At 41.1% G+C, this 12,592-nt stretch overlaps 1 protein-coding gene and 1 long non-coding RNA gene across 3 annotated transcripts in view; one reads left to right on the top strand and one right to left on the bottom strand.

Moving 5' to 3' along the window:
• The window catches only part of UBE2E3 (ubiquitin conjugating enzyme E2 E3), a 54,263-nt gene extending 42,217 nt beyond the window's left edge, over positions 1-12,046 (bottom strand). Inside the window, exons 1-2 of one of the 2 annotated variants that reach the window (XM_010713535.3) lie at positions 11,821-12,045; positions 9,613-9,663 (exon numbers count right to left, since the gene is read on the bottom strand). In XM_010713535.3, the coding sequence (XP_010711837.1) occupies positions 9,613-9,663; positions 11,821-12,014 (245 nt within the window). In that variant the 5' untranslated portion in view covers positions 12,015-12,045. Of the gene's footprint in view, positions 1-9,612; positions 9,664-11,820 lie in introns of both variants that reach the window. The other variant, XM_010713536.3, reaches the window with a different exon arrangement.
• LOC109368521 lies at positions 314-9,356 on the top strand. The gene is made up of 3 exons (XR_002116636.2): positions 314-2,571; positions 8,505-8,591; positions 9,101-9,356. It is a non-coding gene; the product is annotated as an uncharacterized LOC109368521 (long non-coding RNA).
• Positions 12,047-12,592: the final 546 nt, after the last annotated feature.

Here is a 12,592-nt window from a genome sequence, read left to right on the forward strand (position 1 = left end):
ATGAAGTGAAAAGAAAAAAAAAAACAAACAAAACACAAAAAACACACAACAATGACTGCTTTTGTTTTTTAATTGACAACAGGACTAGAACCGTGTACTGCCAATGATCGTTGTTACTTCTGTTACTTGAAATGTTAGAACCTATATATTTTCACTGGGTGATTATACTAAAAAACCCTCATCATTAAAATAGAGTTTTTAAATAAGGGAAAAATCACTTCCTGAGGAGCCTTCCTTTAATCCTTTAATATAATTATTTGAATCTGGTAACACAGACTGCTTGGTGAAACTAGTCCTCAAGCGGTCACCTAGTCCACTTCCCGCTTCAACACAGGATCACTTATAGCCAACCAGCTCCTGACAGTAACTTGTTCTAACTTTCATTCTTAAAAACCTCTAGTGATACAGAACCACCATCTCCTTACACATACTGCTGTCTTTACAGCTCAGAACTCCGAACATCTATCCTAGATTTTCCTTATGGAAATTTAAGTTGCTCTCCATAACCACCTGACAGGACTAGCAGTAACTGTTGTATTTCCTTGGCAGAACTTTCTTCTAAATCCAAATATTATTCTTTCTTTCCTCTAATCTCTATTCTTTCCAGCTAACCTGTATCACTTTGCAGCATAGCACTTAGAACTGGATAAGGTACTCCAGCTGGCCTTCACTAGCGCTATACTGAATGGGATGACTTTATATACCATGTCTCCAATGCTTTAATATATCCCCCTACTGTGACTGCTGTTCTATTTATTTCCGTTCTCTGGCCTTGTACTGTACATCCTTGGAAGGCATACAATGCCTTCCTGCTACACCTTTTCTGAAGAAGTACTCCTTACCCAGTGCTTTTGCCCATGGATTGTGAAAGCTCACTATGCCTAGGCGAAGGGCTGTTCCTTGCAGTTCTTATTACTAAATCACATGCGGTAGCACGTAATTTAAGGTCACTTTGAATTCGAAGTGATATGGGCAAATACGCTAGTTCTGTCCTCCAGTGTGCCTATAATCTTTTTGTTAACTTGCAATGTAATATTTATATGCTCTAGTCCTGTACCCAGGTCAATAATGAACGCATAGATTATCCCAGGTTGGAAGGGACCCATAAGGATCATTGAGTCCAACTCCCGGCTCCACACAGGTCTCACAAATTTCATTTGGCCAAACACGAAGTTGAGCTCACAATTCATTAAAGCACTGTATATTATATATTCAACTTTAACCATTGTCTAGACAATGAAGATCATAGAATCATTAAGGTCGGAAAAAACCATTAAGATCACCTAGTCCAAACTTCAATCCATTGCCACCATGCCCGCTCTACCATGTCCCTCAGTGGCACATTACACATTTTTTGGACATTTCCATCAATAACTAATTAATAATAATAATAATAGTAATCACAAATTACTGCAGGATGGTTTTCTACAGACCCTCTAAAAACTGTCCCAACCTGAAAGTGAGTTACTGCTAACTACAGATCTCAGTGGCATTTCATCAAGGCAATCTCTCCCCATTTGTTTCTGAAAGTGATGCTTACATCAGTCAAGTAAATCTGTATCTGAGTTCCTAAAAGATCCAGTTTTACAGTAAGCGCTATAAAATTAACAAGTGTTCCAACCACTGCTCTGAACTTTATAATAGTACAGGGCAATCTCTGCAGGAGTACACCATACAAAATTAATCCAAATTAACACAAGCAGGTTAGGACATGTTTATCACTTGTGGTTACTGGCTCAAAGCTGCACCAATTGAAAGCCACAGCATAGTCCTTGGCTAGTTTAATGGAATGGATGCTCCTGTCCTAAGTGCCAGCTGAATAACCTTGCTCTTGCCTACCTAGCCCTTAACTCAGAAGCAAGCTCAAGGTGTTTTTCAAGATGCCTGTGCTATTTGTTTCAGAATGTTCCACATACATGCAAATCCTAGTTACATGAGGTGCAGGAAACCTCCCCACATCAATTTTACATGAAACAGTCGACCCATTTTAAATAACAGGTTTAATATAATTTAGCTGATTATCTTCTATTTTCACTTTGTTAATTTGAGTTAAAATTAGGTATCCCAAGGCTACAAAAGTAAAGATCAAATCAAAGAAGTGTAACTGACACACACAGACAAACTGATCTGATAGGGAAGTGATCAGTGTGCTCGGACTGGCATATACTCTGCTCATTACAAACTAAATGACAGGTTGGCAGCGGTGAGCAACGCACAGTGTGAAAACATATATATGTTTATGGTGTATTTTAATTAGTTTTATGACAGAGTCTGAAAGGGGCTTTTTTCAGCTATACAAATGGATATTTGAAAACCACATTTGTCTTTCAGTCTAAGGACACATTGTGGTTTTTACAATTTTTACGCTGCAGTGGAAATGCTAAGTCATGGCTTGAAGCAGTGATTGAGCACCTGCTGGGAGGGCAGGGCCAACCCAGGGGAGCTCAGGTGCACTGAGTGACCGAAAGGGGTGAAGCCAGGATCCACCCCTTCCCAGACCTCATTTAAGGGTTGGCAGTGGAGGTAAGGATATCTTGCTGGAGGTCCCTATGCACTTGAGGCCTTCTGAAGGTAAGCTGCTTCTTTCCTTTATTTCTGTACCTATGACTGCTGCATTTGGGCAAATTTTCACTTGCTGCAGCCTAGGATCTTGCTGCTCTGCTGTTATTGCTGTGCTTTCAATTGTGTTACACATGCTTAAAGATCTGTTTAAACAGGCTGGTCAGTCTCGGGCTCTTCTATTGTTTCTAGACAAAAGTAGAAATAATGAGGGCTAGTCTTGTAAGACCAGTGGCTAAGTGAAAAGTGTTTGAACAACTTCTGTAACTCCAGAATAGACAGCCAAGATTTTTTTTCTTGTGTTTTTTTTGAGAGTACTGCTAATGAAAACTGGTGAAAGATTTATTAGACCTTTTAACTAACATACAGATGTTTAAGAGCGTGTATGACAGAGCTGTGAGCACTGCTTACACAAGGGCCCAAGCTGCAAATAGACCTAAGTTGAAGGTATAAGGACTCATTCCTATGAGTGGATATGCTGACTTTTATAGCAAAAACCTGTCTTAACTATTCCTCTCATATTACTTGTGTGAGAAATTCACTGGTTGGGGGAGGGGAAAAAGAAAAAAAACAAGCGAGGACCAAAAACCCACCCATGGTTTAGCACTTGAATGAGGTCAAAGCTAATATGGGCTGGAAAAAACCACAAACTCGAGGCAATTTGAGTTAGTGGATCTGTCATCCACTCTCAACTGAAAAGAGTAATTTAAATACTCTATTCTGGAGTTGAACAATCTTCCACTGTTGCATTTTTTTAATAAAAGCATGTTAAATAACAGCATGCCCCAGCAAAACTTTACACTTCAACATTTTACTAAAATGCCTTTCTACACTTATATCACCCCCACTCCTTAGTCAGCTTGACTGACTACTGGCAAACAAGGTGACAGCCATTCTGCACATCTAAAGATAGCAGAATAAGGTTGTTACTACAAATGGACTACAAAGCACAGACTTCTGATTGCTGTGTTAAATTATACTGCTCCTTGCAAGCCTGACTTAGACTAGATCCTTCTTGTAGGGAAGAGAATGGAAGAAACTGATCAGTAGAAATAACTCTATCTAAATCAAGGTTATCATTAGATAAACATACCTTTAAATTATGGTGAGCCACTGATTTATGTTCTGAGACTAACAACAAAGGAACAGAGCTGGACAATACTAGAAAACAATACTTGAATAGCTTGAGAGCTACTTCAAACATGTTCTTGCAGGATTTCTGAACCCTCTTAATTGTGCTTTTGTAATTGCAACTGCAAAATTCTGTATAGGAAATGAAGTGTTAGAAATAATTGCGTGGGTTTGTGTTTTCAGAACCATTCTGCAAACCTCAGCTTTCTTTCCTTGTAGAATGGATTTATTATACTTGGTAGTGAGCAAGTGCCAGGGCAAGAAAAGTCAATAAAAAGTAAAATGTGACTGTTAGAAGGCACATTATCAAGTCAGGTTTGGGTGCTGTTGTGTTGTTTTTGTTTTAGTTTTGCTCATTCAACTTGAGCATGGGTACTTCTGCATGTATTCCTAATATATACCTACCTTAATCAACAGCTCCTTCAGTACTGAACTAACTACTGTTCACAGTTGTAGTTTCTACTGCAGAGGTGTAAACAAGCCAAACTTACTTTTTTTTTAAATAAAATTCAATGTTTAGCAATATGAAGGCATTTACCCAATAAGGAATGAACAGAATAAATGAAAACTGGGGAGATTGCCAATGAACAAAAAGTCAGAAACTTGATTGAAAAAATGCCCCAACAGTACATGTGAAGACTTGGGCACGCATTTGTGTTGCTGTATTTGACTGCTTTCAGGATATTCTTCCTCCTACTGATTTCTAAAAGGTAGTAAAATGAAGGCCTGTCTTTGACAAAGGAGAGATGGAAACTTATTACAGTTGAGAGACAAGGGAATGGATTGGCTTATTCATATCCTGGTGTGTTTGACAAAATGCTTCACGTGAACAATGCCTACTCTGAAGAGAGGGAGGAAAAATCCAGCAGAGTTCATTTGAGTCATCTATTTAAGCCATTTAAGCAAATGTGGATTTTTTTTTTCCCCGTGTGAGTAGCACTAGCAGATGAGCTTCCTTCACTTGCTGACTGGAGTCACCACCTCCAAAGCACAACTGGAGCACACCACAGCTGTGCAGTAACATCTTCAATAGGCATGACTGTTTGCAGAGTAAACATTTGCCTACAACCTTACTGTAGATAGAGAATGTTAACAAAAAGGACAGATTCTAGCAGCTTATCTGCAGCACCTTCCTCACTACCACGTGGCTGTGGAAGGGTGCTACATCCAGAGCAACCTCTGCATGCGAAGGAGCCTGCACCACCAGCACAATCATTCACTGCTTCTCATTGCTTCAAGACAGCTCAATTGAAAGAGCTTAAATTGCTATTCTGAAGAATACCTGCACTATATTGCTTTAAATACATACTGCAGTGCTTCCTCACTGATGTTGTAATAACCACAGTAAGACAGTTACAAGCATCTGGATTCATGGGTCCATAACTAAACCAGAGAAAGCATCTGTCTGGGTTTTGCAGGCATTTTTCTTTGTCATACACCAGATCGTGGGGTTTAGTTGGCAAAACTGTACAGCACAGAATTGGCCCAACATGTAACTGTAACGAAAGGGACAAACAGTCCTCTGGAAGCACAAGAATCTTACACTAAAACAAAAACTTTGTGTTATCTTCTCATTGTGCTTAGTACATGTACTTTGCAGTGTTATTTTAAAACCAGGAGTTTTAAAATGAGCCACTCATAAATTATCAATGTGCCTGCCAGCTTAGAAGAAGGCACAAACAGCAAAATCATCACTGCTACCTTCTGTAGCACAGCTCAAAAAGATCACATTAGTATCTATTAGTATACAAGATCTGATAATAGAGATAGTAATCTCCATTAAGAAAAATCTTCTCAGTGGCCTGATCAGGTTTAGGTTCAGATGCTCACTAGCAAGAGGACAAGACAGAGCAAGGGAGCCTTTGGGGTGATCCAAAGATCTCTCTCGATAAGAAATCCTATTTCCCAGCAGCATGAAGGAGAAAAGCTGCCTCTGACTGGGGCTATAAGGCATGTGGCTTTGTCTGGCCTTTATAAGCACTTGTTTTCAGATGTCTGATCTTTAATTTAAAAAAGAAAAGTGATTAAATCCAACTGACAGACTAGACCATAAAATGTTCCAATTCTCACACTTGCATGGGAAAGACATGCTATCTTATCTCACTCCTTTCTAAACCTCATGAATTAACATCTCAGTGGATATGCTCATTTCAGTGTTTGCTTTCATATTCTCCGAAGTTTACACCAAACTGAATTTGTTGGAAAGCTGAATGTAAACTATAAAGTACACTGGCAACAATGTTACTGTTTTTTTTTAAGTATTGGATTGAACTTCAAAACTTTCTCATCAAGTTGAACAACAATTAAATTTGGAGTAGAAAGGAGAAGGATCAAGGAGAGGTAATGAGATGCATCTTGTTGCTATTGTGGATTATCAGAGCATCCAGGAGTAACTAATAGAAACTGCTCTAAATCATGGTACCTCTGGGAGTGGCCTCCCTTGTGTCAGCCCTAAAAGCCAGGAAGCACCTGGAGAGTGGGAGCCCTGCTGTGCCCTGCAGCCTCCAAGGTGCCCAGGTCAGCACAGCAGCCTCAGATCTAACCTCAGCTCTGAACAGTTTCTCACCATGAACTGAGAACAGACATTCCAGATATGTCAAACCTATTTAAGAGCATTTCTGCAGCACAGATTGCACATGCATTATGTGCAAAACCTTTTGCAGCATTTTTCTGAGAATGTACAACAGTGGGTTTTGGCATACTTCCGTACCTTGAAGCCTGTAAAAGCACTTGGCCATGGTTTGAAATTGAGCTGCCTAGGAGCAATAGGGCCAAGACCTTTTTAGCTGTGCTTTATGCTATTAAAAGCACAAAAGAAATTAAATACAGCACACTGCATCAAGTAGTAGAGCTTTGAGTTAAGCCAGCAAAAGCAAGAAAAAACAGGATTGGATACCTGTGTCCTCAGCCTACCTATCTGCCCTGGTGTTACAGCTGGACAGTAACTGACTGATTTCAAGCCCTTCTATGAGGTGGGAGTAAACACGAGGTGAAATCGGTACTTAATTTCTTTCCTGTTATCTTTAGCAGTTTAAAATCAAATCTAATTTCACTGTTTTTGATGCCCTGTCTTTTTTGGGAACCATACCGTAACACAAAAGGATGTAGGATATTAATGTACGTTGAAGTACACAGCTAACAGCATTAAGATTTTTTGGGGGATGGTATCCTCAAGGACACAGTCTGTGTTGTATTTGTGAATGGTAAACAATGAGTTATCTAATATTTCATTGCTCAATTAACCAAACAGAATCATAAAGCATACAATAGAGATAAGCAAGCAAAAAAAAACCCTGCTTTTTAGACATTTTTAATGTGCTTGCCATTCTGCTGCCCCAGTACCTAAAATAGAACTTAATGTGCAGCCCAGGCCTCCTCAGCACACCCAAGAATGGGGCTCTCATGGGGCTCAGGCATTTTTATAAAACAGCTGTTAGAAGTAATAGCTGTGAGTGTGGGAAACTTCACTGCTGAGGAAACCTACACATCTTTTGAGCGACAATCACAGCATAACCAGTTAGTGTTATTTTTAAGCTATTAAATCAACCTCAGGTCCTTCTGGTGGAAGTGTGTTAGGGAGCAGCTCGCTGGCAGGTGAGAAGCAGCAGCAGTACTTACCACAGCACAGGAGAGTGCATCCCATTAAATTAGCATACACTGTTTGCATGTGCATCATTGTAATTTTAAAAATGCTGGGTTTTCTTAGTTACTTACATAAGTGGGCAACCAGAAGGACTGTTATCTGAGAGCATGAGCTGCATTGCTGTGAACCCTGCAACTGGTAAGGGCCAACTCTAGGACTGGGAGGGATGCAACCTGGCATGAAGAAATCTGTTTGGGAGATCTTAAGACACAAGCAGCTTGTCATTTTTAAGGTATACATGAACAGGTCCAAGTTCTGCAGGCTTTTAAATGCATTGTTGCTTCACATTTTATTTACTTTCACATATACAATAAATGTATTCAGTAACATAAGCAACATTCTGCTGCTTGTTGCACAATCAAGTGCAGGTGACTGTTGTATCAGTTTGTTGCCTAATCTGTGCTACTGTACCTTATATGAAAGCATGTTACAAGCCTTCTGCTTCAGCTGCATTTACCTCCCTGTGCCAGAAAGGCTCCTTCTGAAAAGGAACTTGCAGTGTTTCGGTAACCTTTTGGGCAATCAAACTCTGTTCAAACTGCTCATCCTGAACACACAGAATTTCTGTTAAAGATGTCAATGCCTCTTTCTAATTATTTTTGATACTTGCAGGAGGTAAAAATACAATCATCATACTGTTGCTTTTGATTAAAGGGTGAATTCCTCTACAAAAATGCCTATAGGAAAAGAAGCACTGACACTGTCAAAAATAATCATATTCTCCCTTGCACACTGTAGGAGAGAAGCCTGAATAATTTTAGAGACTTTAGGGGGTGGAGGTTCATAATTTTCAATGGCGTTCCTGGGTATCTGGTAGTACAGCTCACAAGGATTCACTGCAGTGCTCTTGTGCTAATACCAGAGGAGCATGCTTTCCCAAGGAGCTGAAGATCAGATGCTACTGGAGAGCACGAGGGAGGTGGTGGCTTCTCTTTGTGAAAGCCAGGCTGCAGCTTGCTGTACCTGAAACTGCTCCAGTGATATTTTCAGTGTTTATCTATAAGGCAAGGCATTAGCATTTTATTTCCTTCAGAAACTCTCCTACTATGCACCATTTGGGGGGGTTTAAGCTTAGAATACACAACAAACATATTACTAAATCCCAGTAACAGGATAGCTATTAAACAGTTTACAAACTAAAACCAAAGCAGACCATTTTCTCTGTCTACAGAGCTTGCACCTGTGAAGAGGGAGAGCCATCAACCTCACAGGCAGACACATCAGACAGCCAGAGGCAATCCACAGCATTGCTCTCAAGGTGAGACACCTTTACCACAGATTCAATAAACACAGCTTGGTAAGTCCCTGCCTCTCCAGGCCTATTAAGATAATGAGAGCAACTCACATCTTACCGAATTCACAAGACCTGCACCAACCTTTCAAACTATTCCGAATGTCCAACAATTCTCACCCAGAATCAGAAAGCACTTCCAGCATTTTTTTTAATGTGTCCATTGCTTACTGTTACACATGAGCTGTTAATGTGAAGAAATCTTACAGTCAGAAAGAATGCCGAGATGCGTCAAATGAAACAACGTTATTCATGTGCTGTTTTAGTGCAAGTCTGATTGCTGGATGCTCACAGCTAATGAGAATTTTATGCATCTTTTAAACAAAAGTAAAACATGCTAAAGATTTAAAGAAATTAGCCAGCTATGTTACTATTTAACTTCCCAACAGATCAGTGTTCATGTTACCTTTCCTTTATTTAAGATTGTATCACTCAAGAGTTCCAAGCTTATAATTTCATTTTCTAAAAACCAACAGAAATGTTTCTCAGGCTGGGAACCTCCTTGAAAACATTCTTTACCAAGGGACTGCAGCTCTGACTGACAGGCACATGAATGTGGAGGCAACACTTCTTATCTAACTGTTAAGCAACACACTAAGAGAAAGCGTATAAAAATCGCATTCAGTTCTTTACTTTTGCTTCAGAACCAAGCAGTGACTCTAAACTGTCACTCAAAAGACAGTTCAACCTACATGCAAACATCACGTCGCAAGCTTCAGTGTATTTTGAAGTTCACATAATCAACGTTTCACAAAGGCAGTGACCAACTACATAAAACAAACTGCATACATTTCTCTATGTACATCAACCACTAATGACTACCCCTACAGCATGCAGACAAAATATCAAACGTTCCCTTTGCTTGTTCAACCCGCCGCACGCGATTGTTGTCTAATAGTCACCAGTTGTAAACACAAACTTTCCCATTTATTAGCCTGAGCACGTCAATCTCCTAGCACTGTCCACGATTTAAGAAGCTGTTACATACCTGCAGTTAGGAGGAGGGTCAAGAGTTATTTCAGCTAGCTCCTTCTGGATTCTGTTGGTGAAACGAGAACAGACACAAAGCATTTGAGATAGTCTATAGAATAAATCAGGGAATTACACTGCCCTCTACCACCATGCAGTTAAATGCAAGATTGGCTTTGCCTTCAGTAATGCTAACATGGCTGCTTCCTCTTTGTTCTCAGAGGTATAACCCAAATCCCACAGCTGAGAAACTTTGCAGCTTTTTTTCCTGCTCGATCCTGTGTATAAATAGAACACTCACAGCCGAGTTCGGTAGGAATCTCCCACAAGTACCCAGAACAGTAACTCTTTTTCATATCCGAGCACATCTTGCCGGAGAGATTTTCTTTTCAAGCTAATATGCAAATGAGCCGGGGGGAGGGGGGCCGTACAAGCACATTTGACAATGACTTTAAACCAGCGCTACAGAACTGTGATCGAGGCTGAAGAAGCGAGCCGTGCTGTCAGCAAATGTATTCTTTTGGCAGTATTCTCCCTCCTGCTTTGCAGGGTGTTTAAAAAGTAGGTTTGCAGATCTGCCTGGCTGCCTCTGACACTGGAATCATCTCTGTATCAACTTTGCTCCTCTCAACACCTTCTGCTGCCTTTCCTCCCCAGCCTTACAGTAGCTGTATTTACATGATAAAAAGTAACATAATAACCTGAAATCATCTGTGTTTAGCTTGACATTGTAACAACCGATCCCAAGATGTTACAGTCCAGAAAAGCAACATTGAAAACTTCGTGTTAATCTTACTATTTATCCATGTGCATAGGAGGCGTAACTTTTAAAGATTCAAGGCAATTTCCTCTTTAAAATGTCAAAACAACAACAAAAAAACCTGCACAAGAAAACCCAAGTGAGCAAGACCGCTTTTCCATGTGTACAGCAAGTGTTAGAGTATGAGCTAACAGCGACTGCCCTGCACCATTTCCATTAAGTCCAACCACACTACTGAACTACTGGAGATGTACAGAACTGGGCTCGCAATGATTAACCAAAATAAAGGTAAGAAGAGAAAACTCAGTTGTGAGCCTCTACGCGATGTACCTCGGGCACTTAAAAAACAAGAAACAAACAAACAAAAAAAAACCCAAACCTTAGAATAAATTACAAAGTCCGCAGTGTTTCCAGAACTTTTCCTTCTGCAGCCAACTCCTATTCCAAAAGGCTTCTTTAACAAACTCAAAAGTCATCAGTCACCCTGTCACATTCTGCAGAAATTCTAAGACATTGCAAAATGTATTAACGGAGTTTAAGTAAAGTGCAAAATTACTAAAAACATTCCTCAAAGTTTGAGCTGCTGTATTTGGGCTGGATAAGCAAAACTCAAAGCTACTGTGGCTATTGCACAGTTCCTCTTGCTACGGCATATTTGTAAATGTTTGTAAAGAAAAGGAACTCCAGGGAAAAGCCTGAAAGTTGTGTTTCATCTCAGAAGGCAACTGGGATTGAGGGAATTAAAGTTTGCTTTATTTCACACAGCTGAACTTACAGAAAATAATTAGCACACATGTCTCGAGAGCTGGACTGCTGGTAACCTTGTGTGTAAATAAAAATGCAGTAGATAAAGCCAGACAAGGTTTCTTGAGATTTTGATACTTAGAGGCTACACCTGAAGAACCTTATGGTTGGAATCCACAGATCCTGTGAGAGAAGATTTGCCTGACTTTCTCCGGAAAGCACTGCAGGAAAGAACTGTGACTTTAAGGTGCAAGGGGCTCTACTGCAATCATAAGGCCTGCAGAAGCCACGGGGCTTGTGTGACTTCTGTAGTTAAAGAGCACTGCTTGTCATCACCCTGCAGCCTGCATTGAAATACACCAGGAAGATCCACCCTACACCAACAAGGGATGTAAACCTGTCTCAGCAAACCAGACACCTGAAGCTGACACTTTCTCGCTCATTTCTACAAATATGAGAGGCACACAGGTGCCCCCTGACTGGCCCATGAGTTACCAAGTTCTCCAACAACTCCAAAGAAACACGGCCAGCCAGTGTATTACTGTCCCAGAGGACTTGGACTCGTGAAGGTCCTTCCCAGCAGACTTGCATGCTACAGAAGTTTGTACTGCACTATTTCTTATGTGGCTTTAAAGCAATCCCTCTGCCTTGGGAAGTGCAGTGCAACACTGTGAGTCCACACACCGTGCAAAACCGCTACAGGACGCTGGATGCCAGAAGTACCTTTTAGCACTAGTAGATAGCTTAGCAGTAGTTTTGCTGGAGAGTTTGGTGTTCTTCTTCTGTTGGGTGGCAGAGGGTTTCCTTTCCTCCTGCTCCTCAGGTTCAGGTGCCGGGGGATCCCTCTGGTCGGCGTCTGAGCTGCCGCTGCTGGTACTGGGGCTCTCATCGTCTGACCTCTGCCTGTCACTGGACATCGTGGGGAACTTGTAGGGAAGGAGGAGAAGAGGCAGTTACTACAGCACGCAGGTCACCCCTCGCCGTCCGGAGCTCTGAAGAACACTTTGGTTGGTGACAACTCTATTTCATGGAGAAACCCACCAGGATCCTCTTCTTTGTCTCATCCGCCGGGGCTGCAACTTGACAGCTACACCACAACGTTTACACTTTGGAAAACACCGGCATTTCCCATTTTTAAACCCACTTGCATTTTTGTCATGCTTCAAACAATATGCCAATTGTCGGCTTGGTTCTGAGGCACAGACAGATTGAGCAGGGCACTTAGGAAACGCGCATTAATAACTTATGACACATTGTAAATAACAGACCTCCCCGGGAATGTTTTTTAAGGAGTCACCGATACCCTGTAAATATTTACACTGGAACGGAGCGTTTTATTGGGTCCAAACGCCAGATCCCCCTCAACCCCTCTCTCGGAGGAGCTCCATTGCCAATGAGACTCGGGCTGCTCTCAGACCGAAGCGTACACTTGCTCTGTGCATTTAAAGGGCTGGGCGGTGGGGGGGAGGGGGAAAGAGAGAGAACGCGGATTGTT

Source organism: Meleagris gallopavo, chromosome 7, assembly GCF_000146605.3.
Source record: "Meleagris gallopavo isolate NT-WF06-2002-E0010 breed Aviagen turkey brand Nicholas breeding stock chromosome 7, Turkey_5.1, whole genome shotgun sequence".
Lineage (NCBI taxonomy): Eukaryota > Metazoa > Chordata > Aves > Galliformes > Phasianidae > Meleagris > Meleagris gallopavo.